Here is a 24063-nt window from a genome sequence, read left to right as displayed (position 1 = left end):
ACACAAATGCCAGACTGAACAGGCAAAGTGTGGCATATACTCAGAACAGCATTTTTATTCAGTCATCAGTAAGAATGAAATCATGTCCTTTGCAGCAAAGGAAGTTACCGGAGATCATGATGTTAAGTGAAATAAGTGGGCTCTAAACTTCATGGGATCCAGGGAGAGGAGGGACCAGAACATCCGAGACAGTTGTGGAGCAGAAAGGAAGTTAGGGAGGAAGAGTTATAGAGGTAGCAATGGAGGTGATTGTGGTCAGAGGACAGCCTGTGCAGCCGTGAAAATTTCTTTATGAAACCAGTTGTTTTGTTGACATACACTGCTTAAAAATTAACGCACGCCAGTTTTTAAAAAATGGGGTAAGCTCCATGTAGGCTTCACTGCTGTTCTGAATAGTTTGTTCCTTACGTGCGATAACTTTTTATGATTTCCTAGCTCTCCAAACATCAGGACCTGAGCAGGATACATCCCAGCACAAGCTTTCTTTTCATTGTTTTAAGTCCTGGAAATAAACAGTTCATCTTGTAGCAAGAATATACCTCTATAAGACTGCTGCAAGAAATTCTAGAAACTCTTACTGCTGGCCTTGAGATGGCCGCTGTTTTCAGTACATTCCTACAACGATTACTATCTGTTTTTGCTTTCATAACTGACTGTTCAGTATGTGGTAGTCTCTCTCATTCTTTTCATCGGAAATGTGTATAATCATGATGGACACTTTCTTTCTTGTAATTATTATTGCTCTGCTAGATTTTAATTATTTATAGCCGTCAGGCATTTATTGGTTTTTTAAAGGCCTTCCAATCCCAATCAGAATGAATAAACAATTAAAAGGAAGAAAGATTTTGCAGCCCGTCTTTTCCTTTTGATTGTGTGTGTTCTATATAACACTTAAATTATTCTTTATGAAATTAGTATATCCAGGAAACTGGAGAATTATGCTTTCGGCTGAGAGAATGGAAAACATGTTAGCATTTCCTTTGTAGGGTTTCCAGGGCGCCACAAGAGAGTTCTAATGTGCTGCTCTCTGCGTTCTGCCCAGATCTTTTTCAGCTTATTCTAATGCTGGAGCAACAATTAAATGCTGCTTCGTCTTTCCTGTGTCCTACACCTCACTGCAAACATGTCGGCAGAGAAAGCAGATGTTCGTTATTTCTCAATATAAAACAGATCCTGCCAGGGAGCCTGCCAAACCCCACCAACCGTGACCGTCAAATCAATGCATGTTTTGGTTTAAAGTTTTATTTTTGCCTTTGCTCTGTTTTCTGGGCTCTGGTATCTGTTGTCCCCCATGGCTTATCACCTTGTGGCCTGACAGTTTCTGACATTGACAAGACTTCCTGCCTACCTTTGTAATGTATACGCATGACCACATGACTGTAACAGAAAATGACATCTGACTCAGTAAATATTTGCTTTAGGTCCACTACATCTGTTTTACAGACTCCCTTTCCCTTTTATTTCTTTATCATTTTGTAAAACATATGTACTTTTAGCTTTTGTCTAGAAGTTACAAATCCTTGACTCATGAGTATTTCAGCTGTCCAGTTGGGGATTTATTATTGACCATGGGAATTTAGTTCTCTCACTAGTTTGTATTCATACCATAAAACATAACTAAGCCTTGTAAATTGTGAAGAATGGTTTTGGAGCTGTGAATATGTGATATACCACATAGTGAATTTTCTAATGCTGCTGCTTAAAAAGAGCAGTTATATTTGATATTATTTTATATATGTACACACACACACACACAATTATGGAGCTACACACCCGGGTTCATACCTATAATCCCAGAAGTCAACAGGAAGATTGTGATTTCAAGGTCAACATGGGTAAAATATCCAGACAGAATATCATGGATAGGGTGGGGAGAAATATTTAATCTTAAGTCATTTAGAATCATGCTTTCGTTGATAAGACTGTCTCTGATGCTGTTATTTAATGGTGAAACTCTATAGATTTGGTCATTGATATGACTGTCATCTCTGGTACCTTTGTTGAATGGGGAAGCTCTATAGATTTGGCCTCTGGTTTGGAATCGCTGGTTTTCATCAATTAGTAATATAGCTTTGGAAAAAGCTGTTTTCCTTCCTTTGGATGAGTGTTCAAATAATGGAATTTACCTTGTAGAGTTTGTTATATTTCTGCTACCCTTTCCCATGTGACTTTGAGTTATATAATCCTGTTTTACTGCTGGTAGTTTGTGTTTTATAGTCACATTTGACTTTATATTAATTTAAAACCATTAATGACCTAAAATAGATTGGCTTGTCTGTGGAAAATGAAAAACTCAGTGTAATTTTCATTTCCTTTTCACACGCCAAGGTTTTGATATATGTTTAAAAATCCTGTCTTTGTGGAATTATTGGTTGCTTTGCTTTATCTCCTGTTAAACTGTCCATCTTTATCTCTATGAACTGAACTTTTCTGTAATACTAAAGAAAAATGATCCCGGCACTTGTTGAGGTGTGAAAAGCTGTACCCAGGGACCATAGCAGTAGCAGGTCTCCATGGTGGAGTAACTGGCCGGAGCTTGATACACCCCAGGAATGTGCAGCATGGGAAGGCAGTGGACAGAAGTGCAGATGAGGAGACAGTGGCATCATAGCATTCCCTCTGTCCTCTGAGACTGTACAAACAAAAGGAAGTTTTATTCTAGCCATCTGTGGTTTCTCTACCGTTTTTTAATTCAAACTCTGCTATCTGTAATATACAATGATGTGATTGTATGTAAGATTACCTACAACCTGGCTTCATGGCTATAAATCTAGCACTCATGGGGCTGAGGCAGGTGGGTTCTCAGGAGATTGAGGTGTCACCCTCAATAGTGAGTTGCAGGCCAGCCAAAGCTACAGGGTGAGACTATGCTAAACAACAAAACAATAACAGAAACAGAAAACAAACTAAAAACACTAAAGGAGGGGCTTTTGTTAAGCAATTTTGATAAAAATTCTTACTAGAAGCAGGCTAGGGTGGCCAGCTATTCTCTAGAGGAGGGGGAAGCTAAGGAATTGAATCAGAGGCAGTGGCTGATAAGGCAGGAGATATTGGCTAAAACTGGATGAGGCATGTGAGGAGCAAAGACTTCAAAGAGAATTCGCTTGATCAGTCCAAGTCTTTGTTACCGTGTAAGCACAGGCCACCAAGTTGCCTTTTTATTTGTGACTTTTGAAACGTCCCAAGTATCACAGTATGTAATTCCTTGCATTTCTTCCTATATATGTAGTTTCTCTCTTGAACTCCATGCTAACCCCACTTCTGGCATGATTCAAGCTCACTGGCCAGTGTGAATCTTGGGGACTTTTCCCATTTTTTGGTTCCCAGTGTTTCATTTGCAGATAACACTTCCATGTTCAGACTCACATACACACTTTCTACTTTGTCTTTTCATGGATGTCTTCCTGGCCCACCAGGTTAGTCCAAAATAGACTAGGTTGTTGTATGCGTGCAAAGCCTATGATCGGTGACTCACACATGCACATGTACACACACAGATACATGCACATCTGTGATATGCTGTCTGCTCTAAAGTCTTCTCATGACTGTAGAGACCCAAGCTTTCTTTGGATGAGTGGCTGGTCTTTGAATGTCTTCTAGTCCCGTGAAGTCCAGCCCCATGCCCTTGGGTGTCAACTGTGGCTTTCCATTTTTCGTCCTACTTGACAAATGTTGTGTTTCTGTCAGCTTTGTCCATTTAGAAAAATATTTGGATTTATTTTATTCACCTGGTCATTTGTTTTTGCCTTGCTTTTTCTTAACTGGTAACTGATTTCAGTTTTTAATATTTTGGTCATTTTTAACTTTTTATATTGAAAATGTTTCAATCTTACCAAAAGAATTTAAGAACAGTACAAGGCATTCATGTCTGCTTTGAGAGAGAATATCTTACTTCATCAGATTATGTAAACTTGGAAATTAACATTAATGTAACTCCATTATCTAACCTTCAAATAGCTTTCTTCTTTTTCTTGTTCTGGAACCAATGTTGCATTTTGTCTTGTCGACTCCTTTAATTTGAAGGTATATCTTTGGCCTTCTAGGAGCATGCACTTTGAAATTTTTATTTGTCTGTGTATTCACTACTGATGTGTGTGTGTGTGTGTGTGTGTGTGTGTGTGTGTGTGTGTGTGTGTGTGTGTGTGTTGGGAGCATGGAGGCTGGAGGAGAATGCCCAGTGCTCTGCTCTATCCCTGCCTGCTGTGTTCTCTTGAGATAGGGTATCTCACTGAACCTGGAGTGAGGCTGCTGAACAGCAGGCCCCAACTGTTCTCTTCCCAACTTCCTTCCCCGCCTTGATTCCTTCATACACACAGCCAGTTCTGTCTGGACTCAGTGCAATGCATATGTCCGTGTCTCACTTTTATGCTATTTCCAGGGCTTTAGCCTGGGGTTCTCATACTTATATAGCAAGGCACTCGTACCCCTTACACTCTCTCTCCCTGCCTCAGCCTGTACTTTGATGAATGTCACATAATTATTTTTTGTAATGTTGCCAACTAGGTTTCTATGCTGGTTAGATTTTTTTTTCTCATGTGACATAAACTGGGAAGATGAACTCTTAATTGAGGAATTTAGTTCCATTAGCTTTGCATTTTCTTGATTGCTAATTAATAAAGAGCCCAGTCCACTGTGGGCATGGCCACCGCTGAGCACATGGATGTGGGCTATATAGAAAAAGGTAGCCGAGCAAGCTAGAAAAAAGGATCCAATAAGCAGCATTCCTCCATGGTCTCAGCTTCCTGTTTGAGCTCTTCCCCTGGCTTCCCTTGATAGTGGACTGTGATGACGTATAAACTAAATTAACCTTTTCTTCCCCCAGATTGGTTTGGTCAGAATTTTTACTATAGCAACAGAAGAAGGGCAGTTTCTGTACTGTTTTCTCATGAGTGAGCTCAGGACATGTATTTTCCACAAGAATAGCATAGTATATTTTGTCCACCTCAGTGTATCATATGAAGAGCTCATTATTAATACCAACTTAGATCAGTAGATTAATGTGGTACATATCTCTACTAAAATTTTATTTTGTCTTTTGGAATATACAATTATTTTTCAGGAGATTTCTTGAGACTGTATAAGTATCCCAATTTTCAATCATACTTTGCACACCAATTTTAATATAATCAGTAATTCTTAATGGAAACATATATAGTATTGCTTATCAAATGGTGGGATTCTGTTTCCACTCCATTCTGGTGTTAAGTGGGGCTCTGCAGTGAGGAAGAGCTCTCTTCTATGCCATTGTTTGCCTACACACCCCATTCTCTTCTCGTTCTTTCCTCTCCCTTCTGCTTTCTGAGTGGACTAATAGGGGTCTTTGGTTTATTTTACTTTACTTTTTTATTGTGCTCTAAAGTTTCAAGCTTTTGTTGCTCAGATCACCCCAGTTTCAGTTATTGGGAGCGTGTCCTGTTGCCTTCCTGTTGTCTTGCTTGTCAACACTGTTGAGTACCTCCTTTCGACACTCCAGAGGCTCTTGTTCTTTTTCCCATTCCCCTGGAGAGCCAGCAGCTTCCCAAGGAGATCCAGCTTTCTGCTTTAGAGAATGGTTTTTAAGAGACCATGATCAGGGCAAACAGGGGTGCTCACCACCCCCTGTGTCGTCATCGTTTGCAGTCCCTTTATGGAGGAAGAAATTGGAAATTATGTATACCTCTATACATGGAGCACATCCATCCATGACTGCTTTTATGTGTGTGTGTTTGTATTAGTATAAAACTGTCTAAACAGAATGGATTTACTCACATCTAACCTGTGTAAACAGAACGGATCCACTCACATCTAACCTGACTACACAGAGCAGATCCACTCACATCTAACCTGACCATACAGAGCGGATCCTTTGACATTTCAGCCTCAAGCAATGGGAGAAGCCTTCCTAGGCTTCCTTTCTTATACATAACTTTTTTCTCCAATGTATCTTTTTATCATTTCTCTCTAGAATACACAGGACTGTACTGCAGGACTGCTAACCCATGCCTCTGGAGGAGCAAGTTTAATAGCCACGGTAGAATAGCTTTGTCCCTCTCATAGAGTACGGAATCAAATCTATTTTATTTGTGGCTTCCTTCAATTTATTTACTTATAGCACACGCTGGCTCAGTTGCTGTCTTTACAAACCCATTTTGGAGTTTTCCCATATTCTAATTGTTCTAAGTGGAGTGTGTGGAAGTGACATGGTGTGTTGGCAGTGGGAGTTACGTGAAAGTGCTCCCCAGATTACAGTATCATCTACACTCTTCCACTTCATCGTTAATTTCCGGGGTGGAGGATGATCCATGAATGGAGTTGGTCAAGTATTCCCTCTTGTGTGACAATTTAGGTGACTCCATTCTCTCCTCTTCCTGTGGGTTTGCCTTGATTACCTAAATCAATGCTGCCCTCTTCTGTTATAGTAGCAAAGCCCAGTGGCTTTCTTGGGTGAATTTAGAGGCAGGAGTTTTGTGTTTTCCAGTTGCTTGGTTCTCACTGTGCTTCTAGATCCTGGCTTTGTGGATCTGACTTCTTGTTCCCTTCATCACTGGGTATCACAGATTCCTGTTCCTCTCTGTGTGTACTTCTGTCCCAGAGGAAGGCAGCCAATCAATCTGAGCCGTGCTTACTCCTCTCCCACAGGTGATGGCCTCACACATGTCACGTGTCTGTATTTTCACACCTATGTTATCCCTTCAGCTTTCCTCTGTCCATGTATTTGCAGCCTTCTCCTAGTTGCTGCCAAGGTTATGAGAGGATGGGGCATGAGAACTTTTTAAAGAACGTTTTCTTTTTCCTCTAACTAAGTCATTTTGAAGTTTGGGATTTTCCTGTCATCATGTTGTATGCCGAGTGGGGGAGAGGTTCACTTGATCTTCTCATGGTTTTCTGGAGAAAAGACTGAGAGCATTGCACTGGCCTTAGCCCCCTGCAAGCCTCGATTGTTCCTTGCCCCTTTATTTTCTTCCAATTTAGAAGTTTCTCATCCTGCTTCCAGACATTTTGAGATTTACTCTCCATATTTGTATGATTGTTTAATATTTTAGTTAGCCTGCTTTCATTTCACTCATGTTTAACTCATTTGAGTGTTCATCTCCCAATGAACATATTTCTTACCAATATTGTAATTTTTAAAAATTATCTTATAAATTTAGCTGTTATTTTAATTATTTCCTAGAACATGCTTGGTGTTTTAGATGTATGCATTTATTTTAAAGTTATTTCTCACTTTCCATTTCTTCCTGTCTCCTAGGCTTCTACTCTGAGATTTGTTCCCATGTGCCTGGGTGACTCTGCAGTGTAAGAAATGTATTTCGCTCATCTGGCAGCGATTGTAACTTTTCAAAAGTAGCATTTATAGCTAGTTTGGTAGCTTAGGGAGAAGATTAGTTTGATTTTGTTTTGTCACTTGGAATAAACTGCTGTTTGATTCTTGGCACTGCTGTTGAAGTGACAAAAATGGCTGACGGCACCGTTGCTGGCGGGTCTGCCCAGCGAACTGAAAGCTCTCTGTAGAGTTAGTGCCCGGGGTTCCCCAATATTTACCTGCATGATTGTTTATTTTCCTCTCAGCTACCCCAAGATTCTTTGGGTTTCATTTATGACTGAATCTGTAGACTAAGAATAATTTCAGCAATAAACCTTTACACATCACTCCCCATTGTTTCCGTTCCTCCTGTGTACAGGTCTGATGGCAGGCCTGTTAGACATGCGTGATGTATTCTGCGCCCCTTACCGCCCCTCTTAGTCTCTGTTTTGTTGCTTTCTCTTACTTTTTTGCATAATTTCCTCAACTCTTTCTTTAGTTTTATTAATTTTCACTTCCACTCTATTTAATTTCTTATTTGATCTATTTCTGAGCCTTTTTTCCTTAAATTCGATAAAGTCTTGAGTATGTCGATACTGCTTCAAATCTGCAGTGTTTGAGATGTTCCAGTCACATTCATGTTTGAGACTGTTTGCCTATTTTAGGACTTCACTTATTTAAATATATTGTAGAGATTAGGTTTTAATTTTGCATCTGGAAATTCTAATGTAAATTCATTTTGATGCTCAACTCTCCTAGTCTTTTATTTATACATGTAATTATGAACACATGTATACATTTACCTATTTATCTGACTACATAATCCATATGAACAAAACAAAACCAAACAACAGAAAATTCTCGCCCATATCTAACCACATCTCCATAAACAGATTGTGTGGGTTTCTGAATCATCGAATGGATGAAAGGATTTTCTTTCTGTTCTCCTCTGAACTTACTTCATCCTGACAAAGGGATTTTTAGTTCTTGTCTTCTGTAGCTAAGGCTCACTTAGCTGGGATGCCTTCTGACTTCACTGGGACAGCACAGTGACTCCTCCATCTTTGTTAACAACTCTAAGTCTTCAGGAATAATCTTTCCCTCCCAGCCTCCTGTTTCATACCTGTATTTTTTTTGTGGGTTAAGAGCACACTATGCTCTTTCCTGGAAGGAGCTGCATTTTTATGTTTTAAGTGTGAAAGCATCATCTGCATGAAACTTCTCCTTAGTGTTCTTTTGCTGATTTTGGAGCTTACCAAATGGGATCTTTTAGCAGATCCTGAACTTAATCCAACTCACATTTTTTTCTTTTTTACCTTTATAATGATTTCATTATCTGTTGTCTTTTTTCTCAGCTTCTTTTACATATCTGGAGCTAATACCATCACTTTCCTGTCACTACTTTCTTTATTTCCCTTTACTTTTCTGAGATACAGATGTTTTCATGCCTGTTTTATGTAAGCCAGTTTCCTATAACAAGATTAGGCAGGATATTGCATCTAATTGGTTTTTAATTCAACATACATTTATTTTCTGTCTTGGAGACATTTTTACTGACATTGGATCTCTTTGTGTCTTTGGCTGAAGCATCTTCTTTATATCCTTGAGAATGAAAATATGTATCTACCAAGTTTCCTTGTTCCATTCCAAAGCATCATTTTAGCGAAGATGTGTGACCTGGCGATGCACGGAGTTCTTTCCACCTGAGGAACTATTCTTGTGTGCTCAATTCATTTTGCATCCTCTTGATTGGAAACAGATCAGGGAGAAACATGTGTGCCAGCCCTGACCTTGGGAACAGTTGCTTCTGCTCCCATGGAGGAAGGGACTTGGCTGGGTTAGTTTTCAGGCTGAGCCTGACAAAACAGACCAAACTAGACTAGAATTCTTTTTGCAGGCTGCAGCTCACCGCTTTCTTTTCTTTTTTTTTTTTTCTTGGAAGGATATTGATTTTTTTTAAAACAATGGTAAACATATTTTTAGAGAAAACCTGGCATTTACTTTCCTCCTGTTGAACACTTGAGATTATAGCAGTTCTTAACCAGAGGGTTTTTCTAAATTTTATAAATATTCAAAAACTGTTAACAAAAATCACACGCAATTGTTCCTACTAAGAGTGCATGTTAGAATTATACTGCTTTCTCTTAGTTCTCTTGTGAAATTTAGAAATACACATTTGAAGCTCTTCTGTGAGAACAGTCTTGTAGTGGTATTGTGTTCCCCAATATACTGTGTACCTTAATAAACTTATCTGGGGTCAGAGAACAGAACAGCCGCTACATAGACATAGAAGCCAGAAAATGATGGCACTCACATCTTTAATCCTAGCATTCTGGAGGCAGAGATCCATTGAGATCTCTGAGTTCAAAGCCACACTGGAAATAGCCAGGCATGGTGACACACGCCTTTAATCCCAGGAAGTGATGGCAGAAAGCAGAAAGGTATATAAGGCGTGAGGACCAGGAACTAGAGCTGGTTAAGCTTTTAGGCTTTTGATCAACAGTTCAACTGAGATCCATTCGGATGAGCTCACAGAGGCTTCCAGTTTGAGGAAACGAGATTAGCTGAGGAATTGGCGAGGTGAGGTTAGCTGTGGCTTGTTCTGCTTCTCTGATCTTCCAGCATTCACCCCAATACCTGGCTCCAGGTTTGTCTTTATTAATAAGACCTTTTAAGATTTGTGCTACACGAATGATTATAATTTCTGCCTCAGTAGAAGTTGTTACTGCTTGGCTGGAGAGATGGCTCAGCAATTAAGCGTGCAGAGGACGGAGGTGTGAGTTCCCGGCATGCACATGGCAGCTCACAACCTTCAGTTACTACAGTTCCAGGGGATCTCTCACCCTCTTCTAGCCTCCCCCAGCTTCTGCACACACATGGCACACACGTAAGTATACACGTGTACTCATGCAGGCTCGCACACATACACATAAGTAAAAAAGAAATTTACCTGTTCCCCTGCTGCCATCTATATATGAAAAAAAAAAAGCTTTAAAAATCCATTTCTTTGACCATTCATCATTTTATCTTTGAATCGAAGGCATCATCTGAACATAGATAATCGTTGGTGTCATTGGGTGACTTTTTTTTAATTTCTGTGTTTTGGTATGAGTACTTTGTAAGTTTGTGTATCACGTGTGGGCTTGGTGCCTGAGAACAGAAAGTGTCACATCCCATGAAACTTGAGTGACAGATGGTTGTGAGCCACCACATGGGTGCTGGGAATTGAACCCAGGTCCTCTGCGAAGTAGCAAATGCTTTTAAACACTGAACTGTCTCTCCAGCCCCCTTTTGCTAAGTTTCTTTTCATGTTATTTGCCAACCAGTACCTAATGTGTGGATTTCCTGCTTGTGCACCTACCTTATGTGAAATGGTGCTTCTCATGTGATGGATCCTTGGCATTTAATATAGTGCAGAAGAGTAGATCCTCATTGCTGTCCATTATGCATAATTCTCAGACCACGGTTGTTTCATAAGAGGGGGAATGTAGCACAAATTCCTTGTTTTTTACATGTTTTCCAGCTGCTCAATGAAATACAGTAGTGGATGTATTCAGCCTGTGGCCTGCAGGCTTCAGGAAACTGTGAATGCTGTCTAACTCAGAACTGCAAACTGGATTAAAACATGAAACTTTTCTCATAATTTTCCCCCTTGTAACACCATTGCATGGGTTGCAAGCGTGAATTTGGTACATGATAATGGCATGTCACTCTGTCAAAAGTTGCACATGACTTATTGGTTATTTCAAACATGACATATATTAATTAAAAATTCCAATGTATCATAGTTGTCTTAGTCTTCTGTAAAACCTGACCTTTGGAGAATTGGGTGATCAAATTACCTACAGATATGTACATGAACATATAGAGTGAGTACAATGAATATAGCATGTGGAGTGTAGAATACAACTCCTTTATGACTTAACTAAGAAGGAAAACCTGTAAATATGATAACTATAAAAATTCTAGTAAGACATTTTGAGTGAAAATATAGAAACAAATTGCTGATGTGTAGAGTACTTTTTGAAGGAAGCTGTCAGAGCTGAGTCTTTGAAAATTGATGTGTATTAGAAAGACAGTTATTGGGAAGCCATTTCCTGGAGAAAGAGGCACAACCACAAAAGTGGATTCCAAATTCTCTTATGACGTCATTCATAAATAATATCAGTAAGTGAGGATGTCAGAAGTTTGCATCAGGTTGATTGTGGGTACTCTGGAATGAGAGGATGGAATGCTAATGAGAGTAAGTCTCAGTGAAATGTAACCAGTTCCTGGTGGGCTTTCGTGTAGCTACAGGCAAAACCAAGAGGCTGAGACACATTAGAGCACTGTGGGCCACACCGTGACGCTGTGCAGACAGACTGAGCTTGGAGTCTGTCGGGAGAGAATGTCAGAGTGGAAAATGAGTGGCCTGGGTCACTGTTGAGTGAGTTGTAGAGGTTCACAGTAGTTTGCTAGCCAAAGAATACAATGTATGAGAGATCACCTTTTCAGATTCATTGTGTTACAAAGTTGATACTATGAGTGATTGATAAGACAATGAGGCAGAATTGTGTGACAAGTTCCAGCTCTGTAAGCAATTGACACAGCAATTAACTGCTTTTTCTTCCGGCCAGACATCTGGGGTTTCCCCTTCCACATTTCCCCGATTTTAATCAGCGCCTTTGTTATCACTTCCTTCTTTTTCCTATTCAGCAAAGTACTGGTGGTGCCTCCTAAAGCGTTCCTTTGTGTTTTATAGTTAATAACCCTGGGTATCCCATTGTTAATCATTATCCCATCTCACAAATGCTTACTGAGCACCAATTGACCTGCATTAGGCAGAAAATAAGGGGGACAGAAGCTATGTATGGTGGCTGATTATCAGTGACCCCAAATGTATTTTCCATAATATTTATTACTTAGACTTTGCAGAGTTAGGTTATCTTTTTCCCCACAGGAGAAAGTAGAAATTCTCTCTCTCTCTCTCTCTCTCTCTCTCTCTCTCTCTCTCTCTCTCTCTCTCTCTCTCTCACACACACACACACACACACACACACACACACACACACACATCTATTTTTGTTTGTTCTGAATAATGAACTATAACCTTTTCAATAATATATTAAATAAACCAAATCAGGTAATAATAAGAATATGACTACTTTAAATGCTTTTCTTTTAGAAAGGCCCATTTCCTTTTCTCTCTAACCTGTCAAGGGGTGATTACTTTGACCTGCCCTGAACACTTAAGCCTATGTCCACTAGATGACAGTGTGTCACCACTAGACCTCTCCCCATATCTGCAAAACACATGTAAAAACAGCACCAAGTAATTCTGATTTGATATTATTGATGATATTAATTAATGTAACAAGACGATTAAAGGTTTATAAAATCTACTGTTTGATATTTTTGCTTTCTGTTTGGAATTAATAGATATAGCCAAACATATGTACAGATATGGTCTTAACAGTTGTGTTTGTTTAAGGTATTTGAAGGATTTAGGAACATAAGAATTAATGTTATGCGTTTACCAAAACAAGATTGATAAAAGTGAAGGGTGTTAATAGCAAAGTATAAGCAACCTGAATTTATGAGTAGTTTTGTAGCTCCAGGAAGCTGAGTTCACTTTTGGGTTTGGATTTGGAATTTGCCTAGACAATACAATGTTTACTTTTCTGGAGGGATTTTTAAATCTCTTGAGACATCTGAAGCCTAAATATATATTCATATATTTTAACTTTATGGTTCTCAGCAAAATTCATTGCATTCCTTAGGAGTGGTGTGTATGGAGAATGAATATCTCAAAAATTTCCTTTCGTGTTTTCTGTAAAGATTGGGAGAACAATGACATAGCCTTTCCTGCTATTCTTTGAAACTTAGCTCTAAAAACCTACATGTTTTATTCCCACAGCCTAACATAAACATAATTACACGTCTTCAAGTGTTGACATCTGCATACTTACAGTGATGAGAGTTAACATTTTGAATCCACTTTTTAAAGAGATCTACTTTAAGTACTCTGGAAATAGTTTCTCCAAAAATTGCCTTTTGTCACAATTAAAAGGGACAGCGAGTAAGAAAAGAGTGATGAAGACACAGCTCTTATGATCTCAGCCACTGTTGTGCTTTCTGAATGCCACTTCTGTGCAAATTAATTTTGGAACAGGAGCTTTTCCTGTTGTAAATGTCAGGATGGAACTGGAGAAAGGAAAAGAGCTGCCAGGAGTTGAGGAGGGATTGCTCTGGTGACATTAAAGAATCAAATATTTTCAAAAAGCTCACTAGAGGCTTAGAAGTCTCATAAGGATTTCTGCCCCAAGACTTACTTCTGGTCAGAAGGTGAAAGATATGATGGACATGAGACAATCAATTCATCAACAGACAACAAATCACACACATAGGATAAGACCTGTAGGCTTCTACACACAAAACTTAATTGCTGTGGAATAAAATTAGAATATTGCCTTATCAGTTAAAAAGATAATTTTTTAGGGCAAGTTCTACAAAGAGCAGTGTACAAGTGATAGGAAGGGAAGTATAGGGAAGTGGGTGAGGCTTAATTGGGCATAGGGGATGGAGACCAATGCAGAAGAAGGGCAATGGAGGAAAGATAAATAACACTAAGGGGGGTTGAAAAAGCCATAGGGAATCATATTGTTTTATATTTATTTAAAATTACATGTAAGTATGTGGTGGTTTGAAGGAGAATGCCCCCCATAGGTTCATATATTTTAATACTTGACCCTTAGTTGGTGAAACTGTTTGGGAAGGATTAAGAGGTGTGGCCTTGTTGGAAGAGGTGTCTCCCTGGTGGTAGGCTTTGAGGTATTAAAAGACTTACATCATTTCCAGCGTCTCTCCATCTACTTGCTACTGTGGATCGGGATGTGAACTCTCAGCAGTTGCTGCCACTATGAACTATAACCCTAGGAAACTGTAAGCCAATTGAAGCACTTTCTTTTAAGCCATTTTAGTCGTAGTGTTTTGTCAAAGCAAGAGCAAAATAACGAAGACAAAGTGTGTGTATACATATATAATTTTTCAATGATGTGTGCCACTTGGGGATATAATGATTCCCCCTAGAGTCATGGACTATATGACAGAAACCCCAGTACCAGGTATGAGAAATCTCCTTTTACTTTGTTGATTAGGCAGTCCAAGAGACTCCTAAAACAATATAGGATGTTGCTTTTCTCATTGGTTACCTTCCAGAAGCTGAGGGTAAGTTTCTTTGCTGAGGACAACTTGCACTTTGGACAAAGGATTTGGAAGACTCGAGCTGGTTCTGAGCTGAGAGTTGGCCTTCAAATTACCCGAAGGTGCTATGCAAGCTACCAAGAGAAGTAATCAGCTATGATGCCTATAATCCACAACAATAAACCACAAACAACCACATCCAGTGCAGAAAAATATTCATTAAAGGTGCAATAGTAGCTCTTATGTCTTGGCACCAATTAGCTGTCTAATTGGACTTAAGCCTCCCTGAACATGAGGGAAATCATACCTGGTAATGGAAACCTAGCCACCTACCCATGGCCAGTGTTATCATGGCTCTAAGAAGAGAACTTACTGCTGTCACTGTACTCAACCAGTATGATTCCTAACTGTATTCTGACCACTTATCCTTATGCTGTAGCTCTCAGCAACCATCAAAGAAGCTCCTATTTGTAGCAAGCAAAAACCATTACAGAAAGCCACAACAGATCAAAACCAGAGAGCACCTGATATATTTACAGCACAAACCCTATATCTCAGATTTAGGGAGCATCACTGAAGAGGGTCAGAAATAGTATAAGAGCCACAGGAACAGAGAGTATGCCCGAGTGAGATTGATTCCTCTAGAAATGACAGGAAAACTACATCCATGATACTTCAATACTGTGGCTGCCTAAATAAGACCTGAAGCTTGACATCAGCAGTGGACATGCTAATGTGTAAGGGGGAAATCTCATAGGGTCCCAAACCCTAGACAAACAGCTACAGGCAAAGAAGGACAGCAAAGAGAGGCAGAGTTAGTATTTCTCGGTACTTCCTAATTGACTATGCAAATGTAAGTGGTTAGTCCTGAAATCACATACATACAAGTAGCAATAAACAGGCTCAGCAGGTTGCATTTATATATTTATGCACATATATATGTATATATGCATATACATGTGTATCAATAATAATTAAAAGAGACTGTTAATTTGAAAGGGAGTGAAGGAGCCCATGGAGGGGTTAAGGGAGGGAAGAAATATAACAATTTTAAATTTCAAAAATAAAATATAATTTGGATGAGAAAAAAGATAAGGGTTATTAGAACTTGTGTGTGCATGTGCATGCACACAACTTTTGTACAAGTATACTATATTTCAACTCAATCTTGAAATTGTAGGTGGTAGAAAAGTAAATGAGCAAAATTTCCTAGGTAAAACTCACGGTAAATTCTGGTGCTCAGTATTGCAGTTTAAGGATATAGAACACTAAAAATAGTCATTTTGTGTGGTTCCCTTGTTGTTATTCCTTACACTTCCAAAATCTGACAGTTAAGCTCTCAGTATGTCATTGAGTAATTGTCATGCACTGAGTAAAACTAAGGACAAACGTGGTCACTTTTAGCTTGACTGCCACAATATATTGCTTCACATTCTATTGACTTAGGTCAATTGAAAACTAACATTGCTGAATTACTAATGTTCTTTTGGCTGTCTCTTAAATAAGGCTGGATTTTCCAAACAAAATTTTTTTTGCAAAAACTATTGAAGATTATATGTAGACATAAATATTCTCTGAAAATTCAGATAAAATTCTAGATTATTGATTTTACATGATGCAAATTCAATTTAAATGTAAATCATCTTGAAAATAAATTTAATATAATTTGTTTTGCTTCTGAGAAACCTAAAATAAATTTGTGATTAAATCTTTTAAAATACAGCAAAGCACAAAAGAAGAAAGAATTGCCATAAATCTGTTGGATTGTCAGGGTTGTCTAGAGGAATAGATCTCATAGAATTAAGATTATACACACACACACACACACACACACACACACACACACACACACACACACACACACACACACACACAGACTGTGGTCCAGCTAGTCCAACAATGACTGTCTATCAAATGAAGGTCCAAGAATCCAGTAGTTGTTCAGTATGCGGGATGAGGCTGGATATATCAGCTGCTCTTCAGTATATACTAGAATCCCAAAGAAGTTGGCAAGCAAGCAAGCAAGCAAGCAAGGAGAGAGAGAGAGAGAGAGAGAGAGAGAGAGAGAGAGAGAGAGAGAGAGAGAGAGAGAGAGAGAGAGAGAGTGTTTCCTTTCTCTGTGTCCTTTATATACGCTGCCAGCAGAAAGTGTGGTTCTTATTAAAAGCAGATCTTCCCACCTCAAAGATCTGGATTAGGCATGGGTCTTCTAATTTCCAATGATTTAATTAAGAAAAAAAATCCCTCTCAGGTGTACCCAGCAATTTGGGTCTTGGTTAATTTCAGATGTAGTCAAGTTGACACATCTACCATCCTCAAATGGATCTTTTTAACAACTGATATTCTTTCCTCCAGTGTTTTCATGGGAATCCATGTTCCCCTTTTCAGATGAGTTTTTACCTTTGCCCTGCTATTGGTATAAACAAAACTAAAAAAGAGTAGATGCTCTATTGCCAAATACTTGTTAGATTTTTATTGTTTTGCAAGAGAATAGAGTTGCAAGCCCCCCCCCACACACACACACAAAATAATCTTGCAGTGCTGTGCAAGTGAACAGGGTAACAGGACAAACAGTGAGCGCCACGCAGTGACTGTGATTGGAGGAGAGGGTATGCTGTTACAAAGCATAGAGCGAATGGTAGCACTGAGTACGAACTGTTGCTTATTCAAGTCCACCAACTGTGCTTTAAAAGTGTATGCCTGTAAATGCAAATATTGGCGTGCAGCATTGAAAATGTCTTTATCTCTTGAGGACATGTAGAGGTGCCGATCTCTGTGGGGATGTGTGTGTATGCAATGCCCGTGGAGGTTAGAAGAGTGCAGCAGACCTCCAGCAGCTGGAGCTACAGGAGTTTATGGCTGCCTGGTGTGGGTCCTGGGAAGGGAATTCTGTGAATGAGCAGAGTGTTCTCTTCACCGCTGGGCTGTCTCTGTAGCCCTAGAATTAATGTTCTCGTAGCTATAGAGAGAACATAAACTGCTGATGAATTCAATGTGGGTTGTTTTCCTTTACTTTTTAGCATGGGAATTTGGCTTTATTTGCTGTCTCATGACCTGGCTTATAGCACTGGTACGTGTCTATAAGACCAGTCATGTTTGATTATCAAAAATTATTCTTGTCTACGCCAGACATTTGGTTCATTTCTCTCATCCTTTGCTTTCATTTTCCCAAGCAAACATCACATTGATTTATTTTGTTTTTTTAAGTGTGTTAATCATAGTTGTTTTTGAAATTCGTGTGTTCTGCTTTTGATTTGTATATTATTGTTTTGTCTTCTATTTCCAGGATGAGCAGAAACTACAAGAGAGTTTACAGCAAGGTGCTTCCATCATAGCTGCCCTAGTTAAAGAAAGAAGTCCTGCACTCGCTGGTCAGCTCCTGGTGGCATGAAGAACACAGACCAGTCATCGATGAGCTGCCAAGGACACTTCCCCAGACTCCGCCTCGTGCCTGCCTCCCCACCTCACTGTCTCTCCCTCATGTGTGGGAGAGATGTTTAGTTGTTTTCTCCATCTTGCCACTTATAGGATGTGTGTTTAGGTTGTCAAGATGGGTTAGTCTTCATGTCCATGAAATTATGTGTGTCAAACATAAATAAATGGCTTCAACCATAAAAAGATAGATGAATGAAAAATACTGCCGTTATGTAAGGATCCTGCTCACTCCTTCAGGGAGTCCAATTTCAATGATCAAATGAGCTATCCCTTCAGGAGATGAGACTTTAGACAGCTTAGCTATTATCTTAAATCTATGTAACTTAACAGATTGGTGCCATTATGATGGAGACAATGAATATGCTTCAGAATTATTCGGAACTCTAAAATTGTCTTCTCACTATGTGATATTATATCTTTTTGCCTTGTTTTGGAATTCATCACATCTTATAAAGAAAAGGGAAGCTGGGAAATTGACTCAGTGAGAAAGCACTTGCTGAGTGTGAATGGAGCAATATCACAAAAGAAAAAGAAAAGGCTTGGAAATATTGGGTATAAACAAGAACTGGGTTGTCTCCAGTTTTTTTCACCTTTCCCTCCTGTTGCTCTCAGTCTCTGAAGAGCCTGGAATTCCTGTCCACTCTTCTATTTTTTGGGGGTGGGTGGGTGGGTGGTTCGAGACAGGGCTTCTTTGTGTAGTTTTGATGACTGTCCTGGATCTCACTCTGTAGACCAGGCTGGCCTCAAATTCACAAAGACCCGCCTGGCTCTACCTCCCAAGTGCTGGGATTAAAGGCATGCGTCACCACCACCCAGCCCTATCATTTTTTAATTGTATGTTTTCTTTGGATTATGAGATGTTATTTGACATTATTTTAAAGAGTTTCTGCTTTTTCTAGGTTTGTTTCAGAAAAGTCTGGAGAGCTTTATGAAGGCTGAGTTGTGTCAGTCCCTGGCTGTGGTCCTCTGGAAGGCAGGGTAGTCTGTGATATGGAGCTAGTTAATCTTGATGTAGGAACTGTGGCCTTGCTAAATCAAGATTTTATTCTTCCAATTTCTATTGGCCATACATATTAATTCTTAATATTTTCCTTTATGTTGAGTTGAACAATTATATATACATACAGTTATTAAAATGCTTTTTATTCTATACATAAATTCATTTTATTGAAATATGTTAAATCACAATATGCTGGACTTACACTGTATGAAGAAATTATAAAAGCTGCATGAAATGTGTTTGTTCAAGATTTTCAATAAAAAATACCTTTCTGAAATGTCTCCCATAACATGTTAAATGAATCCCTCTATATTTTTTGAGTTTCAATATAACATCAGTGTGATTGTGTCACATTTGAATGGTAAATGAAATCCCAAGTACTGGCATTGTATCAGAGTTTATTGCTGCCAGAAATGTGATTAGCCAGTAGTAAAGAGCATTTTGGCCCAATGGGCGTGGTCTTCTCTGAAGAGACATGATCAGATAAGAAGCTGGGGGAGGTGGCACTCACTCTCTTGGACTGTGGAGGGGCTTGCTGAAGCCACGAGAACGTGTGGCTTGGTGGCCTTCCCCATTGCCCATTGGGAATGAGCAGCAGCAGCAGCAGCAGAAAGCTGTGCCCCCATCAGGAACAGCAGAGCAACTGCTAAACAGTCCAGACTCTTCTTTCTGACCTGTAATTATAAGCATGGATTTTTTTCTATCAATGAAGGTGATACATTTCCATAATCTTCCCTCTTTAGTTTATATTTTACATTTAAATAATAGAGGGTAGAATAGAATGGGCATGGATTAGTTATTGCAGGTCTTCTTCCAAAGTGAAATGGGTTTATTGATTGTAAATATGAATATAAATTAGTAAGTTCATCATTTGTTCTCTGTATTAAGAAATGTAAGTCAGTTAGCTCAAATTCACAAAGGTGGAAATGTGTAGATTTGGTTAGGATCTTTGTGTTCCTGTTGATGTGGCCAGCTGTGAGTGAAAGGCCCTGAAAAGAATTGCATATTCAGCTCATGGGAAGTCTATGAAAGGGATTGACTTTGAAAGTGCTCATAGGTCAGAAGGAAGATGGTAGCAAGGCTTAAACTGAGAGTGAGTGGCATTAACACCTAACACCATAACACATCTATGTATTAGCAAAATTGCTCTGTAGAGTGCTGGGTCATTCAGCATAGATTTTTATTTAGTACGATATTAGAGTGTACAGGCATTCACCCAGGGTGTAGATTAGTGATTCATACATTGAAGATGTAGAAGAAATGCCCAGCTGACACTGTTTATGTGAAGAATTTGAATTTCGGGATCTTAATTAACTTGCCCAATGTCCCAGAGCTGAATTGTAGGGAGAGACAGGGCTTCCTCAGGAAGAATGAAATCAGTTTAAGCTCAAAGCCTTAATATGGCAGGGACTCCTGGCAAGGACATCCAGAAGAGCAGCTGGAGATATGAGAAGATAGTGTACTGAGCACTGGGAAATGGAGAGGCAGGAAAGGCAGGAGCTAGGTGCATCTCTGGCTGGATGAAACTATCACCACCATCCAGCCTTAGCACATTGAGGGGACTAATACTTGGTGACTCAGAGATAAGGGTAAATTATCTTATTTTAAATGGTTTGTTAAAAGACCCTGAAGTAATTTTACATTTTAATCACCATCTTGTAAATTTATTTACTTCAATAACCTATCCATTCTGACTTTATTTTCCAAAATCCCTTAAAAATAGTGATTATGCTGAAATTGCTTATGGTTGTAGGAAAATTTTGTAAACACATTTACTTCTGAATTCATCCTACTTAGTTAAATAAGATTTAAAGTGTTTCATTTTAAAAACTCAAAGCTGAGCAATGGGATCAATGGCTTACATGGGTAAAGAGTAGTAGTACATTTTACATTAAAATACTCCATTTAAGAGGTGACTTATTGCCATGTCCATCACAGCTCCAGCAATGGACCTGACTATAGCGGCGATGGAATGAAGAAAAAGATACAGGGACACATAGAAAGGCTAGGATTCATGGTCTGGGATCTCAGGTAGAGAAGCCCCAGTCCCTGCAAACTCAAAACAGGGTTATTTTACACATCTGAACAAGGAGATGGGTTATTATATTCAGCTGAACAAGGAAGCAGATTTAGCTAGTCATAGGAGAAACAATCTCTGTAGGTGTGTTAGGTTTGCTATTGCTGTGAGGAGACACCATGACCACAGCAACTCTTATAGAGGGAAACATTGAATTGGGGCTGGCTTACAGGTCAGAGTGGGAGCATGGCAGCATGCAGACAGACATGGTGCTGGAGAAGGAGCTGAGAGTTCTACATCTGGATCCACAGCCTGGCTTAAGCATTTGAAACCCCAAAGCCCACCTCTGGTGGCATATTTCCTCTAACAAGACCACATCTACCCCAACAAAGATTACATCCTAATAAGGCCACTCCATTATTCAAATATGTGAGCTTATGGAAGCCATTCTTATTCAAATACCCACAACCCTTAGCCCCCATATCATAGCAAAAGGTTCATTCAGTCCAACTTCAAAAGTCCCCATGTCTATTACAGTTTCAACACTGTTTAAAAATCCAAACTTCAAAGTCTCTTCTGAGACTCAAGGTAATCTCTTAGCTATAACCCCTTTAAAATCAAAATAAAAAAATGAAGACTACATACTTGAAACATACAATGGCACAGAAAATGCATTATCATTCCAAAGGGGAGGAAAAGGAACATAGTGAAGAAATACTGGACAAGATCTAAAATCAGCAGGGCAAACTCCAAATTTTGCATCTCCATGTCTGTGGTCAAAGTGCTCTTTGAATCTCCAACTCTTTTTAGTTTTGTTGACTACAACACACTTCTTTCTCTGGGGCTGTTTCCACATGCTGTTAGTTGTTGCTAGAGAATTTCTCTCCAGCTCACGCCACCAAGTCCAGCCGGTCCCAGAGCCCACTTATAAAATAAACACACAGATGCTTACATTATTTAAACTGGTCATTAGCTCAGGCCTATCATTGTCTATCTCTTACTCTTATATTTTGCCCATTTCTATTAATCTTTATTTTGCCATGTGGCTTGTGGCTTACCGGTACTTTACATCTTCCTTGTCCTCGCTCGCAGCGGCTCCAGGCAGTCTCCTCTTTCCTTCCTCCTTCCTCAATTCTCCTCTCTCCTTGTCCCACCTATACTTCCTGCCTGGTCACTGGCCAATCAGTGCTTTATTTATATAGAGCAATATTCACAGCACTTCCCCTTTTTCTTCTTTTTCAAAAAGGAAGGTTTCAACTTCAACATAGTAAAAACCCTCTCCAATTCACCTGGGCAATGACTTTATCCTCTATCAATCACAGAGTTCTCTCATTCCACTGTCTCCAGTTCCACCGTACTTGTACCATTCTTCTCCTCTGTCTTTCCTGCCTCTCTGTCACATATTCATCCCCCCAATGGCATTGGAAACTGCAATGTGTCATGCAGTACACTCTTTTATCCAAACAGCTTTACTTGCAGATGTTTATTGCAATGAGTCATTGGTCTTGTTCAAGGCCTCTGGTGTTGGCTGCACCATCAGTACTGGACCCTCACCAGGACTCCTCTCAGCTATCGTGCTGTGTTCCAAGTCTTGGAGATCCTACAGCTATGGGTCCACAGAACCCTTCATGTGTCCTAGCCATTCATCAATAGAGTAGGTGTTGGGAGTGGGCTAACTCAAGCTCATGAATCTGGGCCTGGATGGTAGCTGAGTTGGTTATCTTGTGTATCCCCTCCCCCCCACACTCCTGGCAAGGGGTGGGACCCTTTTCCCCAAGTCCATACCACTGCCTATCTATGCTGCTCCAGGAGGAGTGAGGGGTGGGGCCAGATTTCCTGCAGCTGGTAAGGGACCATCTCAGCACGCTTGGACATCAACATGGTTCAGTCAGCAGCTCAGACCATGGACTGTCATAGTAGCACGGGCCACAGACAGCAACACAGACCTCAGCTACAACAGGACCAAGGGCCCAGACATGACCCTCGGTGTCTGCCCTGGCTCAGAAATCAACATGGCCTCAAGTGGCAGCCCTGACCACAACCATTCTAATGGTCATTGGTAGCAACAGGTGGCAGTCCTGACCAATATCACTATGGCATCAGATGACTGCACAGGTCTCTCACATCAGTGTGTTCCTCACAGCTGTGCCTCTTCAGTTCTACCTGTCTCCACAAACCACTCTGCTTCACTTTCTGTCCCATCTCTCCACCACATAGTTCATCACAGTGGCACCCACAGTCCAGCAGCCTAGGACAGATGCTTGGGTGTGTCCCAGTCACTCCAAACCATGGAGTTACTCTTAAAGTGATGGAAATTATTCTAGTTTGCTAAATATCTCATTTTTTCTTATACAGGGAAGTGAACTATATTCTGTACTAATTTCATCCGTATATGCCATGAGCCTGTAAATTTATAGACTGTTAAATGGTATCACTTGCTACATAAACAGAACAAAATGCTTTTAAAAACAAAATAAACAAATGTTTAAAAATGTATCATTTAATACTTTGTTGAATTGATAAACATACTATATATGCAATGTGTAGTTTGCATCAAAACTTCCTGAAACTCAAGAGACTGACTTAAATATTATTTACTCCCTAGGGAATGGCAGCTAATGGCCTCAGGAAATATATCAACATTCAGCTGCATAATCTCTCAGAATGTTAGTAAAATGAAATTTGAGTTAGACATTGCTTTTTCTCTTATTTGTAGCTGGGAAATTTTAGGGTTAATGACTTTTAAATTTTTTACTTTTGAGATTATAATCACAAATCTTTCCCCTTTACTTTCCTCCCTCCAAATCCTCCCATATACCCCTCTCCACTCTCTGTCAAATCACGATCTCTTTTTTCATTAATTTTTGATGTTTATTGGAGTTGATATTCTAAAGTCATTGCTATAGATGTTTAATCACAATTTCTCATTACCTAATCATCTGATGAATTATATGCTTTTATTTTTCCATGTTTCTCTGATCTTAACTTTCAAATTTTGTTGAACTTACATTTAGAAAAGTAATTTTGAGGGGAAATTTTATGAAGGGATTCCACTTCAAGCCATGGAATTTTATAGTTATAACTATATAAAACCATTATTACAATGTTTCTTCACATTCCAACAATCACAAGCTTTCACTTAAATCT

At 39.4% G+C, this 24063-nt stretch overlaps 1 protein-coding gene across 3 annotated transcripts in view; it reads left to right on the top strand.

Annotated features, from left to right (window-relative positions):
- The window catches only part of Crppa (CDP-L-ribitol pyrophosphorylase A), a 298812-nt gene extending 279632 nt beyond the window's left edge, over window positions 1-19180 (top strand). For all 3 annotated transcript variants that reach the window (XM_016002468.3, XM_006983945.4, XM_076550761.1), the window contains one exon: window positions 17751-19180. In XM_016002468.3, the coding sequence (XP_015857954.1) occupies window positions 17751-17855 (105 nt within the window). In that variant the 3' untranslated portion in view covers window positions 17856-19180. The remainder of the gene's footprint in view (window positions 1-17750) is intronic.
- The last annotated feature ends 4883 nt before the right edge of the window (window positions 19181-24063 follow it).

The sequence above is a fragment of the Peromyscus maniculatus genome, chromosome 14 (assembly GCF_049852395.1).
Source record: "Peromyscus maniculatus bairdii isolate BWxNUB_F1_BW_parent chromosome 14, HU_Pman_BW_mat_3.1, whole genome shotgun sequence".
In the NCBI taxonomy this organism is placed as follows: domain Eukaryota; kingdom Metazoa; phylum Chordata; class Mammalia; order Rodentia; family Cricetidae; genus Peromyscus; species Peromyscus maniculatus.
Note: the sequence above shows the minus strand (reverse complement) of the source record. Positions and strands in the feature narration are given on the sequence as shown.